The 22389-nt window shown below is 40.5% G+C and overlaps 1 protein-coding gene across 4 annotated transcripts in view; it reads right to left on the bottom strand.

Annotated features, from left to right (window-relative positions):
* ARID5B (AT-rich interaction domain 5B) overlaps positions 1–22389 on the bottom strand; it is a 160612-nt gene that overhangs the window by 123836 nt on the left and 14387 nt on the right. For all 4 annotated transcript variants that reach the window (XM_029059590.2, XM_001510035.4, XM_029059591.2 and 1 more), the window contains one exon: positions 16123–16348. In XM_029059590.2, coding sequence (XP_028915423.1) covers positions 16123–16348 — 226 coding nt within the window. The remainder of the gene's footprint in view (positions 1–16122; positions 16349–22389) is intronic.

Below are 22389 nucleotides of genomic sequence, written 5' to 3'. Positions count from 1 at the left end.
CCCAGGCCAATAATAATGATGACATTTGTTAAGTGCTTACTATGTGTCGAGCACTGTTCTAAGCACTGGGGTAGATACAAGGTAATCAGGTTGTCCCACGTGGGGCTCACAGTCTTAATCCTCACTTGGTAGATGAGGTAACTGAGGCACAGAGAAACCAAGTGCTTTGCCCGAAGTCACACAGCTGATCAGTGGTGGAGATGGGATTAGAACCCACGACCTCTGACTCCCAAGCCCAGGCTCTTTCCACTAAGCCACACTGCTTCCCTTTCCACTAGGTCATGCTGCTTCTTCTGCAATATTATTATACCCCATTCCTGGCAGAATGTTTTACACACTAGCCATGCATTATTACTTTACCCAATTAAATATTGTGAAGTTACCAGAGTATAAACACATAATACAGTGTGTCTGAGGCCAAGGCTGGGAACCGAAGCAACATCACTTGATTGGTGCCACACGCATAACTGTTTCCTCTTACACTGATTTACTTGTGTAACCTGTGGATCACGTTAAACCAGATCAGACTTCTCTTGGGAGAAGTTCCTAATCCTTCCACTGTGTTATAACTAAAATGGTCTAATGAAAATACGTGTTATGGCAGAACTGGTTTTAGGTCCTATAGAATCTCACATAAGATGGCTAATTTGGTGGGAGTTGGAAGATTTTTCAGGATAAAAAAAAAAACAACTTTAAACACTGCAGTTGGAAAGAAAGGAGTAGATGTAAAATGAGTTTGCAACCTACGAACTGTCACCACGCTATAATGCAGACAGCTTGTACGGTACAGTGCAGCAAGGGCCTATGCCTCTGGCAATCTGGAGAACTCACCTCAAGGGAGTCTTGGTTGTGATGTGAAGGAAAACTCTTTTTTTTTTCTTTTAACTGAGTGGCAGTAAGCATAATAATAATAATAATAATGTTGGTATTTGTTAAGCACTTACTATGGGCCAAGCACTGTTCTAAGCGCTGGGGTAGATACGAGGTAATCAGGTTGTTCCAGGTAGGGCTCACAGTCTTCATCCCCATTTTACAGAATAGGTAACTGAGGCACAATGAAGTACTTGCCCAAGGTCACACAGCTGACAAGAAGGGGAGCCGGGATTAGAACCCATGACCTCTGACTCCCAAGCCCGGGGTTCTTTCCACTGAGCCACGCTAATTGGTAACCAGTGACAAACCTGCCCCTGTCCATTGATCACTATAGTAGAGATCACAAGTGTGGAAAGGATTGCCTCTCAAAAACTAGTGCACATCCATCGGGCATTTCTGATAAGAACACGAGTTGGGATTTCTCCTAGGAAGCGGCAGAGGTGCCACAGAATGGGACAGGGTGCTTCAAGGAAGAACTGCAGCTCCTTACTTGACTCAAGATCCTGGTTGAGTCCTTGTCTATATTGTGTCACATCTGTCACCCCACTTGCACTTTCATCTAGTTTGATAGAGCGGTAATGAGAATGATGACAATGATGGTATTTGTTAAACGCTTACTATGTGCCAAGCACTGTTCTAAGCGCTGGTAAGGATTCAACTGGACCTTGTGGGAAACGGGAGAAGCATCGAGAAAGTAATGGAATCCTACCCCCATATGCCTCTAACAAGAATTGGGAGTGGTTGTATTAACTGGAAAGGGGATACCCATGAAAAATGGTAAATTCCAGGTAGAATTGTTGATGCCTCTGACCTGGTTAAAAATAAGCAGGATGACGTAATGGAGAGAGCACAGGCCTGGGAGTCAGAAGGTTGTGGGTTCTAATTCTGCCACTGTCATTTGTCTGCTACGTTACCTTGGGCAAGTCACTTCACTTATCTGGCCTGTTACCTCATCTTTAAAATGGGGAATTGAGCCCCATGTGTGATAGGGACTGTGTCCAACCCTATTTGCCTGTATCCACCCCAGAGCTTAGTACAGTGCCTGGAACATAGTAAGATCTTAAAAACCATAAGTATTATTATTACTGTCCATTAAATAAATCACCAAAAACACCAGCATGGGAATAAAAAATAATTTCCAAGTATCTTTCCAATTGTATTATAAGCATCTACATGGATGTAATATCTAACACCAAAATGAAGGGTAGAGATGAAAAGAACCAAACTACAAAGCTGAAAACAATCCCCTTGCCCAGACCATTAAAACTTCACTATTTTATAAATCTGTACCTTGTGGGGTCTATATGTATGAAGTGAAAAATAAAATTAAGGAATGCACATTCACTCCTTCAAAAGAAAAAAAAAACCCTTAGAATTACAAAAAACTGGCTTGCAGCATCAATGTCCCTAAACCTGATCAGATGTTCAAAACACACATAGATCACTCCCCCTTATCCGTTGAGCCTCTCCAAAGCAGGATGTTTCAGATTAGAGCCTGAATTAAGATACAGTTGGTGAGTGAATACCCTAACAGGAATCTTCCCTGGCAAAGTACTCACCAAATCCAACAGCATTCTCACAACCATAGTCATCCTGTTATCTTTGTAGACACTGTAAGTGGGACAGAAAGATGACCCAGAACTTCCACTGATTCCAGAAACGTGGACCAACCCCAATTATGAGGTTCAAAAAATGTTAATTCCATGCTTTTTAAAATCATTATTACCACAACTATTACCACCAGTGGCAACTTCTAGACGGTGAGCCCGTTCTTGGGGAGGGATTGTCTCTGTGGCCGAATTGTACTTTTCAAGCGCTTAGTACAGTGCTCTGCATTCAGTATGCACTCAATACAACTGAATGAATGAATATTAAGCCCTTACTCTGTGTAATACACCATTCTAAGCACTGGGGAAGACACAAATTAAGCAGGTTGGATACAATCCCTGTTCCTCAGGGGCTCACAATTTAAGCTGTCTTACTCCAGAGAGGAGGCAGAAGTCATAAGTCATCATAACAAGTATTTCCATCTCTTCCAAATACCTTGGATCACCCTTTTCAAAGCTAAAGTTTCTACACTCAGATATTCCTGTACGCGGCCAGTCCACCTGGGATCGTGAGACAGGTGCTCGGGGAGATACAATCTAGTTCCTCAGACCACTAACGGCCACTTCTGCTTCAAAGGTGAGATTGAATTCATGAGTCTCCCTCAGTGCCTTACTTCCTACCAAGGAGGAGCTAAACCCTGTAGAGAGTTCCTGCCGCCAGTGGATTTCTACTTGGTCCACACCCAGAATCTAGATTTCCAATCTTGATAATAAAATGTTCTTCCCTTCACCTGACTTGCCCACCCTGGGAGAAATAATCAGAGCTGAAGAGGTTTCATTAAACCTTTCAACATGGACGTCCCAAAACATTGGAGGTTTGAAATATGTTACTTAATATGTTACTTAATATAGGGTAAATATGTTACCCTACTTAAAAATCACCTCCTCCAAGAGGCATTCCCAGACTGAGCTCCTCTTCCCCCTCTACCCCCTCTGCCATCCCCCCTTTACCTCTCCGCAGCTAAAGCCTCATTTTCCCCTTTTCCCTCTGCTCCTCCACCTCTCCCTTCCCATCCCCACAGCACCATACTCGTCCGCTCAACTGTATATATTTTCGTTATCCTATTTATTTTGTTAATGAATTGTACATCGCCTTGATTCTATTTAGTTGCCATTGTTTTTACGAGATGTTCTTCCCCTTGACGCTGTTCATTGCCATTGTTCTTGTCTGTCCGTCTCCCCCGATTAGACCGTAAGCCCGTCAAACGGCAGGGACTGTCTCTATCTGTTGCCGACTTGTTCATCCCAAGAGCTTAGTACAGTGCTCTGCACATAGTAAGCGCTCAATAAATACTATTGAATGAATGTTCTTCTGAGTACATGTTCTCCCTTGAAGAATGGTTGGGCAAGGGTCATAAAACCATTAAAAAAAACCACCTTTGTCCCCTTAGACTGCTAACAGCTAATCATTAGCCACGCATCTGTAATGTTTACCTGTTTGGTACATTGTTTTCATTTTTCTTCATGGGATCAACCATTAGATCTACATATGATTAACAAAAGCACATTCCTGGCCCACTAACAAGCGATTTCTGAACCAAAAGCATTTTACGGTACAAAAAGCTGAAGTGTGTCTAGGTTTGCAGTTTTATTAGCATCAGCCATGGCATTCATTTTCTTGCAAACATTCAATTCTAGTTTCTTCACGTGTCAGTAAATGATGTACTCAAAGGCCTTGCGCCTTTGTCACCCGCAAATCATTCATTCACTCAGTCACATTTATTGAGTGCTTACTTTGTGAAAAGCACTGTTCTAAGAGCTTCAGAGAAAACAATATAACAACAGACACCTTCACTGCCTACAACGAGATCACTATTAAGTCTAAGAGAATGAAGAATAAAATCACTGTCCTGTTAATCCATTATTGTACTCTGATCATTAGAACCACATCAGAACAAAAGAGCCAAAATAGTTTGTTAGACTTCTTGAAGGTTTCTGAAAGTCTTGCATTTAAACATGGCTGCGTAAACAAGGTGTTCAACTGGGGAGAAATGTTCTAGTCACAAAGAACTCAAGAGCTAGAATGAAGCTATTTAAGGAACGGAGTATTCAATTCCTGAGGCCAGATGCTCGTATAAATATGAAACTATGTTCACACTGCAGATGAAACTATTTTTAGTTTATGCATTTGAAGAGCAAAATGACTGTGTTGGTCCAGAAGTACTGTTCTGCCTTTGAAACTTATGTTTAATGAAATCCCTACACTCCACGATGAATTATAGTTCCACCTTGGAATTGAAACTGAACCTCCTGGAACCAGGGAATTAGGATTGCTATTTAATTTCCCTTTCAAGTGATCTCAGCTACAGCAAGGAAGAGAATTCTGGGAGACAAGATAAATGGGTAACAATTGTAAAAACTCCTCTTGAGTGTTTCTGGGTGGCATTTTTTCCTCCATCATACACTTTTGACCATCGGTGACCAGGAATCCACATAAGATAACCAGAAACTGTGACACGGGTTGAAAGCACAGAGAGAGAGAGAGAGTTTCTAAGCCTCATTAGCCATTCAGGACCCCAATAAAGAGATGAGGTAAGTCATCATCACACCCATGCTTCTTCTGAAGAGTCACTGGTTCGAAACAAAACTAAATAGTGGCCACAGAGGAGAACCTGGTCTTCTTAAGCCCATGTCCTGATGCCACACCACTATTGTTCCCTGATGGTCTACCAATCCATGGTATGCACCAATCTGTGTGCAATGTCATAAACTCTGTGGTTCTAGTCCAACAACCTAATGGGAAAGTAACACTCTCATAGGCCACCTTCACCAGCCTCTCTTTCCCTAGTGATGAGTAAAGCCACAGCCATGACCTTTATCATCTTGGGTGAAGGGAAAAATAAACCAAAGTCCAGACCACGTGGAGGATTACCTCTAATTATGACATTTTTTAATGAAAAAAGTAGAAACAATTTGTCTGTGGGGAGAACGTTAACCAAAGTTGCTGCCATATAGACATGCTCTGTCCTGTTCTTTCTCTCAAGACTATCATTCAAATGAGGGAAAAGTTCTAAAGAGCAAGAATTAGGGAAGATCCATGTTTCTCACAAATCAAGCCTCTAGTCTCCCTCAGACCGACAAGCCATGTATGGTAAGGAGACTGGATCTCTAAAACTGTAGGGTTGTGAAGAAGGCTGAAAATATCTCTCTCAGTTCTGGTAACATTAGAAACCCACTCTAGCAAGACTCAGAGTTTTATTATTATTTATCAGATCCCCTCCATGTATTTATAGCCTTGTAAGTCACAATTACCAATCATTTATTCTAGGTCCACAACTGTTTTTTGGCACTTTACATGTAAAACTGATACTATTAGTTCATAGATTAAGGTATGACAGCGAACGTTAAATATATTCCAACAGACTCCTGGAGTTCATTTGTCACATGTTTCATGCTACTGTTCTTTTAATGATTCATTTATCTTTAGTAATATTGTCTTCCGAAGTATGGTGCCTCTAGCCGACAGCCTCACGCTCTGCTGAATTATCTTTTTCATTCACGGCATAACAAAGTGGAGCGCCGTCAAGCTGAAGATGGCCTTTAGTTCACTGTCAGAATAATACTGCTTACCAAGCACATCCAGATACATTTCTCAAAACCACATTTAATGCTCTGACTACCACGTGCTCGTAAAATCATTAACAAGCATCTTTAAAAACGGTGAGCTCTACAAATCTGAATGTTTGGGGAAGCCAATTGGGTGGACCGGCACAACCGGCAGTAGTAATAGTACTTTCTCTGTGTACGTGCTTTCTCTGTGCGGAGCACAGTACTAAGCGCTGGGAAAGTATACAGAGGTGGAAATTATTCATTCAGTCATATTTATCTAGTGCATACTGTGTGCAGAGCACTGTACTAAGCGTCTGAATTAGATACAAGCCCGTTTTAATCCAATCAATAATGCATCACAACCTGGAGGTGAGTGGCCACCTGTAAGGAATGTGTCTACCAACTCTATTGTACTGTACTCTCCCAAACACTCTGTACAGTGCTCTGCACATAGTAATCACTCAAATACCACTGATTGACTGATTCTCATAAATCATGAAAAACCATTCCTTTTTGGTCAGCCAGGCACTCTGGGTTTGACCAAAGCTTACTGAAACACAGGCAGGAACAACCCAAATTGACAGAATTCATACTGGCAAATTATCTTCCTCCATAAAATTTAAAAGGAACTAATTTTACACGGTTCTGAGTTTTACAAACTAAAGGAAACGAGTTAATTCAATAATGCTTTCTATTCTGCTCTAAAAACCTCCTTTCCAGCACAGATTTTTCTAGGTAGTGTGACGGAAGTTGGAGACTCTGGACAGATGTAAACATGCAACAGTCTGCTCTAACAATCTCTGCAACTTCATGCATCCCCTTGTGACGGATAAAAAATGCAAGTGAAATTATCCAATGGCAGGAGTGCGAAGAGAAAGCTCCGTGTTAATAATGGGGGTCTACTCATTCATTCATTCAATAGTATTTATTGATCATTTACTATGTGCAGAGCACTGTACTAAACACTTGGAATGTACAATTTGGCATGCCACCTTAATGGGTTTTGAGCTCAGATACCTGAGGCCTTCCACATACGTGACTATGGCATTCCATAGTTGTTAAAAGTTTCATACAGGAAGGGCCAAGTGAAGGCACTCTAGAGTTCTAGACAAAGGAAGGGTTGCAGAAATCAGTCGCATCAGTAAGTGAGTAGCAGAAGAGGTGCCCCTAATGGAAAAGCACATCAAGGAATTGCCTAGTTTGCCTAATGGAAGATTCTGCCCTGTTCCCCCACATTCCTGCGTCCATCACCACTAAGGGAAGAACTGGCCCATCCAAGTGGCTGGGAATGTATCTTCAGAGCCAGAGATGGCAAAGTTGGAGACTTCCTTTGGGAACCCTACTGGAAATCCATTGGTAAGTCAACATGGAGACACCAGGAACCCAAAGGAGACACTGAGTGGGAAAATTATGTTCCTGACGTCCTTCTTGTGAAAACTGAACATTTCCCAACTGGTCACTTCACCCTTGTGGGGTGACTGAAATAAAAAGTAGTTTTTAACCATTACCAGTGCTACTTACGGGGTAACCCAGGAGAGATCATTTAACTTCTCTGGCCCCTATTTGGAAAATGGGAATGACACAGCTTGAAATAAAAGTTTTGAAGCCTTTAGGGGAGTAATCCAATGATGCTAATTTAAAACTCTTTTCTAAAAATAGTAAAGACACTGGTAAGGACTGAGCCCGGCCACTAGGGTTGCAATCTATGAATGTAAAAGGTCAATGCATAAAGGTCATAAACAAATTCCTGAAAGATGACTGCTGCAGGTGTTACCTTGTGCATTACCGGGGAGCTTTCAATACTATTTTCTTTCGCTTTTGTAGTATGCTGTATTTTTTTTCCCCTCTAAAGAAAGGAGAAATGGAGAAACAAGCAAGTAGAGAAGCATTCATTCGTTCAACCGTATTTATTGAGCGCTTACTGTGTGCAGAGCACTCTACTGAGCACTTGGGAAAGTACAATACAGCAACAAAGAGTGACAATCCCTGCCCACAATGAGCTCACAGTCTAGAGAAGTAGTGTTGCCTAGTGGATAGAGCACTGGCCTGGGAGTCAGAAGAATCTGGATTCTAATCCCGGCTCCACCACTTGTCTGCTGTGTGAACTTGGCCAAGTCACTTCACTTCTCTGTGCCTCAGTTATCTCATCTGTAAAATGGGGATTAAGACTGTAAACCGTATGTAGGGTAGGGACTGTGCCCAACCCAATTATCTTGTATCTAACTCAGCGCTTAGTACGGTGAAACACAGTATGTGCTTAACAAATACAACAATCACTATCATTATTATTATCATTATCCATCTGTCCTCCCTGCTACCTAGTCTCCAAGCAAGCTTGGAGTACAGTGCCTGGCACATAGTAGGCGCTTACCAAATGCCACAATCACTATTATAAAATGTTTGTCACCTGTCAGACAATAGATGTACCCCCACAACGTCATAGATCCTTGGTGGATGAGAAGACCCCTCTGGGATTTGGACTTGTACCTCCTCTGATATACTTTTACTAATACAAGTCAAAACTCACCTGTGCTGGGCAGCAGTGGCATGGGAGAGAGTAGAGGGTGGAGACTCAGGTTTACTGAGAGGAAGGTAAACCGCTTCCATATTTTTACCAAGAAAACTCTATGGGTACACTATCAGAACGCTTGCAGATGGAGGTGGGGTGTTCTGGGAGAGATGTGTCCACGGTGTCACTAGGGGTCGGACACGACTCGACAGCATAAGACAACAACAACAACAATAAAAATAGGAAGAGTAATTTCTGATGATTGATCAGTGGGCTAAACTGGAAGCTATAACTCACCCAGATCCATCCACCTGATTAATGGACTATGCCCCAGTCTAATCGACGTATTTCTTGAGTACTCACTGAATGCAAAGCCCAGCTTTAAGTGTTTGGAAGAGTATAACAGAAACAAGACACATGTTCCTTGCTCTCAAGGAGCTTATACTCAAATGGGGAAGCTGTACAAAAATTATTCATAAATGCCAGGAGCGGAAGGAAGGAGGAGGATGAGACAGTAAGTAGAACAAATATGTTGGGATGAAATTGCTACACAAGAGATTGAATAAACATGTATATACGCATTGGCTGAGGATGCCACTAGGATATCGTGAATTAATCAGGAAAGATTTAATGAAGGAGGGTGCATTTTAGAAGGGATGAGGGGAGTAGTGGTGGGATGGATTTGAGGGAACAGAGGGAGTTCCAAGGCAGGGGAACAGCGGGAACTAATTTTTTAACCCAAGAGCTCTAGTCTTTTTTACCTTAATAAACAGACCCATTGGGATCCAGGAAATAAAATAAGCAAATCAAACGATTTAAAACCTTACCCTTTCAAAGCAAGAGCAGAGAATGTTTGGAACGCTTTCTATCATGAAAGACACACAGCTTGCTGAAGCTGGCACAAGAGGAATCTGAGTTCTCCTATCTCCTCATGAAAGCCTTGTTTTGTTTTCAAGGATGTGCTCAGAGGCTGGCTTTGGAGGAAGTTCTAGAATTTAAAGTATGAATAAGCTGAGCCTCACAGCTCACTTTAAGTGCTCTCACAACTTGGATCATCCAAGCCCATAATGAGTGTGCTACTAAAACACGCATATAAGTCAGCATTTTACAGAGCAGTCCCCAAGTCCCTGGAGCGATTCACCGACCAGAATTAGAACAGGTTCCCAAGCTGAGTCCTTATGAAGAAGGGCCAAACTTCAGGACTCCAAGGTTGAAGCACTGGAAGAATCAAATGACTCCAGAGACAAACTGACTCAGATGTTTGGGGGATCAAAACACCACAAGGATAAGATATAAAAGTGATTTAACTTATGAAAATGTCTAGCCAAGAGGCAATGATAAAATGGTCTTCAAGACAAAGAGAGATGATACCCATTAGTTTATTGATGGATTAGACTACAAACCCTTTGAGGGACAATGTATTTTGCTTCTTCGGGATGGTTCCTAAGCACCTAGTTCAGTGGTCTGCACACAGTAGATGCTCAGTAAATTATTGATATTGACACCCTGACTCTATAAATAATTTTTATTCATTATGGACTTAGAAGTGAGGCCAGAAGAGAAAGATAAAACACTACAATCACATTAATGTTCTTCCCTCAGGATGTATCTGAAACTATCGGGGGAACAGCAGAAACTAGAGAAGCCTATCCTAGGACATACAAACTTACGCATACACATCCCCCAATTCTAAGTAAATCAAGTATCTTGAGAGAGAAAATCCAGCATTAACACACAAGGGTTAAACATTTCATATCCCAAACCCCATTTCAATTCCTAGAACCAAATCTCCTAGTAAACTAGAATCAATTGCCCAGGAAAATCTCACAATGACTTGATGGAGCAGAGGAATCATACTGACAAATGGTTTACAGGGAAATTAAAACTTTGGGCCCCAAATCAGTGTGCAGAGAATAAGTAATAAAGATTATTTCCAGAGTTCTCAGTGAAAACCCTCAAAGAGTTGTATTTTTACCTACCACGATGAATCCTGTTTAATCGTTACTCCACATCACTGAGAACACTAAAGAGCAATGGGAACAACCTCCAGTACTATTAAGCATAAGAATTATCCAGTCAAGACTTGGGCCAAAATCAGGTTTTTCTTCCAAAAATTTATTTTCAAAACCCCTGCCTACCAAGTGTCCACACATACACTGAACCCTGTTCTTAAAACAAATGGCTTAATATTTGCACTGGAAATGTATACTTGATAGAGAAAACAGGAGTGGCATTTAGTATTTTTTTTCCTAGGGTTTCATTAGGTAGAAGTTCTTCATCTACTCAATAAACTTACTCTGGGTGTAGGAGGAGAGCAATAGGTAATTCAGATACTGAGACTATTCTCCTTTGCTGGAATATAATTTTGAGCTGTCAAGATTAAAGCTGTACATGTGCCTATAAGAAGATATACCTGGCTGCTGTGCTGTAACCATCCCTCTAATAACCTGTCAACCAAAAGAGACAGATTACCAACAGCCTAATAAAAAAAAAAAACTTGCCTTTCAAGTCCAGTGCAAATTCATTTTATTTTCTCCCTCATTTTTGTCATTGCCATAATCTTGAAAAGTACAGTAATGCTTTTTCCAAGACAGAGAGAAATTAATGTGCTGTTATTACTGTATAAAATATCCAAAGGATTGAACACTAGCTATAAAATTGGTCAAAACTTTTAGGGAGAATTCTAATGAGTGATTCTCAACAGAATTGACTCAAAGATCCAGAGGTGGACAATCTTGTTACAAATAACCCATACTTCTTTAATCTACAGTTCTTCCTCCCTCTTTCTGACATCCGGACTCTACTCTAGGACCTCCAGAGGAAAAACAGCAGGGTATAGGTGATGAACTGAAGCTCGAATTTCTGAATACTTGAGACCCATGCAAATATGAGACCTGTGAGGCGGTTTTGGATGATCGGTGTTCCTGAGTTATTCGGGGTTTATCACCTCTGTTATCCTGAAAGAGTTAGCTAGCTTACCCTTGGCAGGTGGACAGATGGAACAAACAAAGCATTGGTGTGCAGCACCTGTTATATCTAGGTAACACCATACTGGACAAAAAAAGTTATTAAATAAACAAAGAAAACCCAAAACAAATACAGTTTAATTTTCAAAACGTCTTTGAAGTGGCAAAATACTTCAGACTGAAATGCAACAAGGACACCGTCCGAAGAACAAGCCAATCAACTGGTCGACCTTTGACATGTAGTGAATTAGCATCTTGAAATCAAACTGTAATATGCACCATTGGGCAAGAAATGAAAGAACCCATATCAATATGGAAGTCATGGAGAAGTATAACAGTTCTTGATGCAACACTAAATTAAATTTCCATTCACAAAAACCTTCCAGAAAATCCAAACTGCTTCATGACAGCCACTGATAAACCAATGAGCAAGAATCCAAAGAGGTTGGAAGGAGGAGGCTAAATGTTCAAAAGAAAACACTTCAGAGCAGGGATACTTCACTGGTTCAACCAGCACAGCTGCATGGAGCCCAGGTCTCCTCCTCAGAGATCTGGCTCCAAGATGTCGACCCTCAAGGGAAGCTCTGCCCATGGCCCAAGAGCCAAATGATTCTGTCCCTGTTTTAGACTCATCATAAAAAGAGGCAAAAAGGGAGTAAACTAGCATTGTGAACCTCAATCAGAAAATGAAAACCGCACAATCAAACCTTGTACAAAACAGCATCTGGGGCCTTGAGCTCTTTTTTGGTCCAGGAATGATATTTAAGTTTTCCATAGAAACAAGGGTTTTCCATGTGGATTATCAGGGGCTTTTAAAGACAGACAATTTAATAGAATCAAATTCAGCCTTCTTCATCAAAGCAGGACTGGGCTGTGAATCATTAAAAGGTGAAGAGCACTAAGGGCACAAAGCTAGAATATTAAGTCTCACCTTCAACACTGATGACTTAAAGGCATAGAGGCCACGGTCTAATAGCCCCAACAGGTTCCTCACAAGCGTGGCCAATGACTCCTGGTCTGAACAGCCAGTGGTTTGATAAATAAGCCAGGTACCAAAAAGTCAAGTCTCAAATCTTGCAAATTCAGCCAAGATGAGATCAAAATCTCATGGCACCTGGGGAAGTCCTGGAGAGAGGGAAACCTGCAGCTACAGAAGGACTTTCCGGCCTACTCCTAATCCATCCACCAGAAAAGGCAGAGAAACTGCAGCAACGAAAGTGGAGGTGAGAGGAGGAGAATGAAAGAGGGTGAAAAGGCAGCCATTTCTCAACAAAAACGAGCCCCAAGGAGGGGGTGGTTGGTGCTTAGAATCAAATTCAGTCACTGCCTCTCTTCCTCCTTCCCCAATCCTCTAGAACACCTTCCTGGTCTCTTTTCTCAATTTCAGTTCAGGCTCCTCTATCTCTTCTTTTTCAAGACACATTTAGAGATGAAACCATTCATAACTGCCTATCCACAGACAGTTTGTGGCAGCATAATTGACAACGAGCCTGCTGCAAAAAAATGAAAATTCTGTTTTAATAACCTTAGCCTAAAATACATTCTGTTGTATGCCTCAAAGGGTTTCAATAAAAAGTCAACCTGTAGAGACATATTTTCTTGGCTTAAACAACAATCCAAAGCATATAAATGTAGTCCAACTATAATGACATATTTATAGACCAATAAAGCTTACACTGCAGCTTTCATACTTCACTTAAAGCAACTCTGTAAGAAGCAGTGTTATATAAAATAATTTGGCTTTTTTCAAACTATAGCCCAAGGAATACAAAAGTGCAAGTTTGCCATGTTTACACTGCTTAGCTGCTAAAATTTTGTAAAATGAAATAATTCCTCATTCAACTATTTCCAACTTCCTTACCAAATATGGGTATCAAGTCCACTTTATTACAAAAGCTAAGTAATTCTAAAGACAAAAATAAATAACTGGAGGCCTGTGTAGTGAGTGATTTAATCAGCCCAATTCTTCTGGAAAAACAGGTTCTTATGTTCATTATGTTTATGAATAATACATTCCTCAGCCATTCTATTTTTACATATTGTTATTTCACTTTATTTTTTTAATCAACCTTTAAATGGAACAGTCAGAAAAAACCTCCACAAAAGTCAAGGCAAAATATGCTATGGTTTCATGCTGAAAACTGAAATATTTTTGAAAAGGAGGAAAGAGGAGGAGGGAAGGAGGAAAAGAAAGCCTTTTATGTGGGTTTCTTTTTCTTCCATTTTTGAGGCCTTTAAGTCAGTATTTTGTGAGAAACCCTAAACAGGACTCTAACTATTCTGAAATCAGACTCTACCTGGACAAATAATGCCTAAAGAGAATATTGATCTAATAACTCTGGTTGTTTTTTGGAGGAACAGTTATCATTTCAATCAGGGCTGACTTTGCAAACTGCCATTTTGGGCATTTCTTTTTTGCTCTTTGCAGGGTATTAATTGGTTGACGGATATTATTTATGAGAACCTCTTGTTACTATTCAGAGAGAGGCAGGAAGTGACACAAACTAGGATTAAAGGGAACTTGTACTACCCAAGATCTGGGTTTCTAGGTTCCTTAATTAGAATTTTATGCTTAAAAAAAGTCTTTAAAGACCGATTTGTTTTTAAACACACGATGAAGTGATTAATTAAAAGAAAAGCACACTACACTTTTCCTTTATCCACGGAAAGGTGAAAAGTTTCCATTTTTGCTCAATTCCACCAAAAAAAAAAGGGTCTTAAGCAATCAGACAGTTCATCTCCCTTTCTTTGGTAGGAACAATGGAGTGTTGGACTGGTTCAGATGAAGGAAAAACCTAATAAGTGTGTGAACTTCCATGAACAATGCAGTTCTGGAAGAGATCTCAGTGTGGCCAAGAGAAAGGTAGATAAGAAAAGCATTGTGTGGAAATAAAAGAGCAGACAACAAACATTTTGAATTTGCAGACAGAGAAGGGAAGGTGGTGGGTAAAGGTGTTATTTAGTTGCTGGGAATAGGACTGGGTCATAGCTAGGAACACCACTATTCCTCTAATATAAATACTACCTCTCTAGGGTTGTAAACCACAGAGCCATCAGATAATGAAAACTCATTACATTAAGGAAAAGTTTTTGTTTCTCTTTCCACACATTACAACACAATGTGCATTCCAATGGCAAAAGCTGTTTGTTTCAAATTCCCATTGCAAATACCAGAATCTGCAAGGCTCTAATCCTAACCTTAAAGGGAAATTCTTTCTTTAAAAAAAAAAAAATTATTCATTTGAGGCATTCTGCTTGCCATCCACTAGAAGAAAATAGACCAAAGTAGGCCTACTGGCCTAAGTCATTCCTTCTTTTGCCCTCAGTAGAAGTGCAGATGTCCTTCGGTATCTTCTAGAACACAAAGGGTCAAAATTCTTCACCCAAAAAAGTCATTTTGGTTTCCAACTTCTGAAATTAACTTCAAAAGGGGAGATGATAGAATGGTGTTTTTCAGACACGTCATTAATGAACAATACCATACTTTTAAAGGGAAGATTAACATGTAAAGAAGGTATTTTTAAAAAATGAATATTGCATGAAGGCCAAAATATGGCTATGTATTTGTCAGTTTTGTCTTCTTGCACCACATCGCACCATCTAAACATTCGCCTGCTCACATAGGTTTCCTGTTGCACTGTTTGTTGATAATATTTTCCACCTCAAGGAATAGCTACAAAAATGGTTAGAGTGGTAGGAAAAACACTAGGCATTGGCAGGGCAAATGAATTCAGCCATTAAAAGCACAATATGATATACATGTTTTCTGCGGGGGATTACATGTGTTAAGCGTGATAATACAGTTCTGGAGACATTTCCTGAATAACACTGTAGACGAACATCCAACAGCCCATGGCAAATTATGTATGCAGAGTTTCAACTTAAAAGAAAAATTCTGGCTACTGGGTAAACAAAATCAGTTTTGTAACTTTCTACAAAAGTGTTGGGTTTACATGTTTGCAAATGGGTGTGTTTAGGAGAGATATCTGTCTCCAAAAACACATTAAGGTTCTGACATCAGATAATTTAATTAAACCTTGAATAGTCTGCCACTCCTTATGGCAAAGAAGAGACATTCACTAGCAAACTGGGGACAATATCAATGAAAGTATGGCCCAGGTTCAATGAAATTGAATAATGGCCAGTTAAAATTAGGAATCTATTTCTTTGATACTCAAAGGACATGAGATAAGTTTCAAGGAAAGATACATTTTATCTTGTTTATTGAAAATATGGCCAGTTGAAGAGTAGGTTTAATTACTTTGACCCCCTGCCCTCTTTTAAATTGGGATGATTTCTACACAAAGGGACCCAAAAGGGTTAACAGCCTTCTCTCCTGATATTTGACCTCCCATCTGTTTATGTCATAAACTGGGAACCTCTGCTTAAGGTAGATGTTTGCACTGAGCCTCCATGTAAATGACAGGGATTTAATCACTTGGGGATGAGTTCCCATGGCCATCGACCACTCACATGGATCTCCCAGATCACACGAGTCATTTCATATATGTACCAGCTGAAGTCTATAGCCTTCAGAGACTCCAGATATTCACAACAGAAATAGGCTTACACATACACACGCATACACACCCGATTTAGAAACGGAAGCTATATTTACCAAGGTCAGCCTTTTCCTTTAGGACATCTTTGAAGTTGAGCCCGCTGTTAAGGGTAGACTGTCTGTATTTCAGCAAAGCTTCTGGCTGTCTATTCTTTCCCAATTCTTCAAGTTTTACTGGCCCAGCCCGGAGACCATAATTCCACTTGGAGAAATCTGAATGTGCCCACTTCACCAGGTCTTCGAGCTTCACAATTACCTTTTCGGAAACTGCAATAACTTCATCCTGAAAGAGGTTGTCACACAAAAACAGAAATGTCACTTTGTGGGTCTGTGATGAATGACAAATGTCCCACACCCCACCTCCGGGATCCCATTTGAAGAGCTTATCATTGGGCTGGCAGGCAATTTTTTTTCTGTGCCACTGCATATTCAAAAACTCATCTAATTCCTATGTTTTTTCAATGTCACTGTTAGTTGTTGACTTAGAACAAATATTTATGTGATAAAAAAATGTCCAAAAATATCAGGGCAGTAATCCTAATAGCAATTTTTAGTGCTGATTGCCAAACCTCATCTGTATATCCAAGAGCTTGGGTGAAAGCTAGCTTTTTAGGTGCAATTAACTGCAAATGTAAAAACTCAGGACTGGATGACTAATGGTTAGCCAGCCCTCATATAAATGGACTAAGTAAATCTTGGATTCTTGGAACTCTGACTCACCAGAAAATTCCTATGTTTATGGTACATTTTCCCTTGGCTTCTACACAAATATTGAATTTAACTTTTGTCCTAAAAATTAAATAAAACTGTGATGTAATCCCAAAAGAAATACTTCATAAATGTTATGTGTTTCCCACTGAAAGAAACTTACACATTCTCATATTTCTTAAAAACTCTGCAAGATGAGAAATGAAATGATTTTCTTAACATGCATTCTAAGAAAACAGTTTAAACAGTCTCTTCTAAGGCACATGAATTTGAATTTTAAGCATCTCTAATTGCTTTCAGGAAACAATCAACTTTCACTCAGAATAAATGAGTGATGTTAATTGGTGTCCCTACATGAAACAGAACTCGCCCCCAAAAGATTCTTTGGAAGACAAGGAAAGATAAACTCTATAGTTTTAAGTTAAATATTTGAAACATTTGACATTTCAACTTGAATTGACTTATACCCTCCATTTCTTTCCACTTCACATTTCTGAATAAAACTTGGCGGTAAAGTCACTTCGCTAGGAACATTTTTGACATAAACATTTTTTTTTTCTCCCAACAACAACAAAAAGAAGTCTCTAAGTTATTAAACAAAAGAATTCACAATTCACTCTGCTTTTCTTTTTTCTTCTTTAAACACATTTCTCCCCATTCACCCCCCCCCACCAAAAAACACTGTTCAGTGACATACAAAAAAAGCGTTTACTGAGATAAGCTTAATACAATATGGAGACCCAGCTCTGGTTTTTTTTTTTTTAAAAAAAGTAGATCTAAAATTTCACTTTTCCTTATCCTGTTCCTAATTGCTTTCTGAGCAGACAGGGTCTATTACACTGCAGTGGAATAACAAATATTTCATGAGAAATGAAAGGTACCCTTATTTCTCAGCCTTTTTTTAAACTTTTGTAATGGAATCCCTTCTGTTATCACTATTAGAAATGAACTTCCAGTAAATGACAGACAATGGAAACAGTGTTTTTATCCTTTGTTTACGAACAATTTTCAATACTTTGTAAACAATGGGGCATCCTACAAAGTATAATTTCAACGGATGATTTCATCCAATTTCATTACACCATCCTCTCGAAATAAAAGATCAGTAGTTGCCATGCATTTTATAGCTATTACATGGTGATTATTAAATGTCAGAGTAAAGAATTCAGTGTGGGTGTTGAATCAAAGTAGACTTAACAGCTTGTGGACAGACCATTTCAGAATTCTTGTTTAGGATGCACAAGAAAATAATTAAGTATCACAATGTATAACACTCAGTGTTAGAAAAATGATTTTTAGAATCAGGTTCCATAAACTATAGTTTCCCAGATTCGACATGTTGGGGAATGAATGTTATTTTCAAATAGCCCTAGTATGATCAGATGATTATAATTTCAATTACCAGTTGCTTCAAATCCTTTCCAAGAAATGGTATGACTAGCTTTGGCTGTTATACAAAGCAATCCAAACAAATAGTTTATTAACCAAGAAAAAATGCAATCCTTATTATGTCATTTATGAATAAACCCATCTTTCGATAGTCAACTCACGAATCTCACATGCACAAACATACAATTTCACACATACACACACAAACCATAAACTTAAGTATGTTTGACTGTGAAACCTCCAGTGTATTTTACTGTGAATTCATACACTGGCTCTACAACATTGCCAAATGCCAGGATTTAGAAGGAAATCTGATAAGAAAGAAAAAATAAAACCCCCAAAGCCACCCATGTGTGTGTGCTTCTATAAAGAGAGACAGAGAGAGAAGAGGTATCAGGAAACATTACTTTCCACACACAATAGCACAAATCACATGTCCATATTTGTTATTCTGAGTGGCAACCAAGACACAAAGACAACCACTCCAACAAACTACTTCGTACTCCCTCGCCAACCCTGGGGTGAGTCCAAATGCCCAGGAAAAAAATCTTGGTACCCTCACCACATGATTACATTAACGCTTCGCAAACTGAGTATTAAAACTGGATAAATACTGCTGCTGTGCTTCACACAAAACAAAAGAGACAGAGAGAAGCATTATATGAGTGCCCTCTGCAGTTTTACCAAGTCAGTTCCTAACCAATTTTAGACCATATTGCACTTTAGTGAAGGACTCCTCTTTTTCCATATTGTAAAAATACAAAGAATGGGGGTGGGAGAAATACAACTATATCCATCTAATCCATATGTCGCAGATGTTAGAGGTCAATAAACGTGCTTTTTTTCCTTTTACTTTCCATACAATGGCTTGAAACATGAGGTTAGTGGTTTGTTTTTTGTGTGTGTGTGTGTTTAACAGGGAGAAGTACTCAAATTTACAGATATTCCCTGCTTAAGAATTGAAAGGGGTTTTATTGTCTGATATACAAAGATATAGCCTCAAATCAAACGAGCTTATGCTTTATTTATGGGGACCATAGAAGGGACTTAATAATAATAATAATGGTATTTGTTAAGTGCTTACTATGTGCCAAGCACTGTTCTAAGCGCTGGAGGTTGGGAGAAGGAATGGGCAATATAAGCTTCATAGTCTGGGAGGCCCACGTTTCCCATCCACAGTCCACTCCCACAAAGTCTAACTGTAGGTAGAGTTATGCTGGAAGCGTATCGAAAATCAATACCCTACACAATTAGAGTATGCAAATAGATTGCATCACACTGGCACATTTATCAAATGCAACAGCGCAATAATTCACACTGTAGCCAACTGTGTTTGCATATCAAGTAAGTAATTCCAAAATCATAAATATTTTATATTCTTAAGTACATAAAACTATGCTAATCTAAAACAATGTTGGGCTCCACATTGTACCATCAAAGAGAAATTAACTAGAGAAGCAGCGTGGCCTAGTGGACAGAGCACAGGCCTGGGGAACCAGTGGATCTGGGTTCTAATCCCAGCTCTACCACCTGCCTGCTGTGTGATTAAGGGCAAGTCATTTCAATCCATCAATCGATCGTATTTATTGAGCATTTACTGTGTGCAGAACACGGTAGTAAGTGCTTGAACTTAATAATAATATTGACAATTATGGTATTCCTTAAGCAGCATGGCTCTGTGGAAAGAGCACGGGCTTGGGAGTCAGAGGTCATGGGTTCGAATCCCAGCTCTGCCACTTGTCAGCTGTGTGACTCTGGGCAAGTCACTTAACTTCTTTGTACCTCACTTACCTCATCTGTAAAATGGGGATTAAGACTGTGAGCCTCACGTGGGACAACCTGATTACCCTGTGTCTACCCCAGTGCTTAGAACAGTGCTCTGCACATAGTAAGTGCTTAACAAATACCAACATTATTATATGTCAAGCACTGTTCTAAGTGGCGGGGTAGACACAAGGTAATCGGGTTGAGCCCCTGTCCCATTGGGGCTCAGTCTTAACCTTCTCAACCCTCAGCTGCCTTTGACACTGTGGACAATGACCTCCAGGATACTTTATCCAACCTTGTCTTCAATGACTCTGTCCTCTCCTGGTTCTCCTCTTCTCTCTCATTTATTCTCAGTTTCTTTCCAAGGCTTTTCCTCCTGCTCCCATCGCCTAACTGAAGGGGTCTCCTTCTACTCTCCATTTATATGCACTCCCTTGGACAACTCACTCACTCCCATGGCTTCTGCTACCATCTCTGTGTGGATGACACTCAAATCTACATCTCCTCCCCTGTTCTCTGTCCCTCCCTGCAGGCTCGCATCTCCTCCTGCCTTCAGGACATCTCTACGTGGATGACCTCCCGCCACCTCAAACTCAACATCTCCAAGACAGAGCTCCCTATCTTCCCTCCCAAACACTGTCCTCTCCCAAACTTTCCCGTCACTGTAGACAGCACAACCGTCCTTCCTGTCTCACCAGCCCATAGCCTTGGTGTCATCCTGACACCACTCTCTCATTCAACCCACACATCCAATCCACCATGAAATTCCTTTGGTCTTACCTTCACAACATCGCCAATATCCACCCTTTGCTCTCCATCCAAACCTGCTACCACGTTAGTACGATCACATATTGTATTCTGCCTAGATTACTGCATCAGCCTCCTTTCTGACCTCCCAATCTCCTACCTCTCCTCATTCCAGGACATACTTCACTCAGCTGCCAGTAAAATCTTTCTATAGAACCATTCAGGGCATGTAATAATAATAATAATAATAATGTTGGTATTTGTTAAGCGCTTACTATGTGCCGAGCACTGTTCTAAGCTCTGGGGTAGACACAGGGGAATCACGTTGTCCCACGTGGGGCTCACAGTCTTAATCCCCATTTTACAGATGGGGAACTGAGGCACCGAGAAGTTAAGTGACTTGCCCAAAGTCACACAGTTGACAAGTAGCCGAGCAGGGATTCGAACCCATGACCTCTGACTCCCCACTCCTCGAAAATCTCCAGTGATTACCTATCCACCTCCATATCAAACTCCTCACTATTAGCTTTAAAGCTCCCCTTCACCTTGCCCTCTCCTGCCTCACCTCCCTTCTCACCTTCTCCATCCCAGCCCACACACTCCGCTCCTCTGGTGCTAACCTTCTCACTGTGCCTCAATCTTGCCTGTCTCGTTGCCAACCCCGGCCTGGAACGCCCTCCCTCTTCAAATCCGCCAATCACTCTCTCCCCCTTCAAAGCCCTACTGAAGGGCACCTCCTCCAAGAGGCCTTCCCAGACTAAACTGCACTTTTCCTCAGATCCCCCTCCCTTCGGCATCACCCTGATTCACTCCCTTTGCTCTTCGCTCCTCTCCCCGCCCCACAACACCTATGTATACATGATTATATCTAAAATTTTATTTATTTATATTGCTGCTTGTTTACTTGTATTGATATCTGTCTCCCCCTCTTTAGTCTGTGATCCCGTCGTGGGCAGGGGTTGTCTCTTTTCTTTTTTGCTGTATTGTAATGCAATTGAATTACTGACAACCCCCATTTTACAGATGAGGTAACTGAGGCCCAGAGAATTTAAGTGACTTGCCCATGGTCACACAACAGACATGTGGTGGAGCCAGAATTAGAACCAAGATCTTTCTGACTCCCAGGTATGTTCTTTATCTACTAGGTCATGCTGCATCTGTGCCTCAGTTTCCTCATCTGAAAAATGGGGATTCAAGACCTGCCTCCCTCCCTCTTAGACTATAAACACCATGTGGAGCAGGGACTGTGTCCAACCTGATTTATCTTGTATATACCTCAGCACTTGGCACAGAGTTACTATTCTTATATCATCATTAACTTGTGAACTAACCACACTTGCAAGCACAACCATGAAAAAAAGGCTCACTGCCAAATGATTCTACTACAAGTGACCTTTAAGGTTTACCCCAGACCCTGAATAACGCATTCCTTTTTTTCCAGATAATCAGAATGACAAAATGGAACAGCAAATTGAATCATACAGACCCAACACAAGTCTAGGCCTCAACTGCAACTTTCTGATGTGTAAGAAGAAAAAACAAAAAGAAAAGAAAGGAGACTGGAACAAATCATTGTTTTGGGTGGGTTTCAAGCCTACCCATTTCCAAAACTACTGCTGCTACCCAAGTAGTCTTTCTGGATCCCAAACCATCCAGAGTTACACAATAGCAGCAGAAGAGGTGTGAATTTCCCTTATTCAGTTTAATGGGGTG

The sequence above is a fragment of the Ornithorhynchus anatinus genome, chromosome 3 (assembly GCF_004115215.2).
Source record: "Ornithorhynchus anatinus isolate Pmale09 chromosome 3, mOrnAna1.pri.v4, whole genome shotgun sequence".
NCBI lineage: Eukaryota > Metazoa > Chordata > Mammalia > Monotremata > Ornithorhynchidae > Ornithorhynchus > Ornithorhynchus anatinus.
This window is presented reverse-complemented; position numbering and strand designations above follow the sequence as displayed.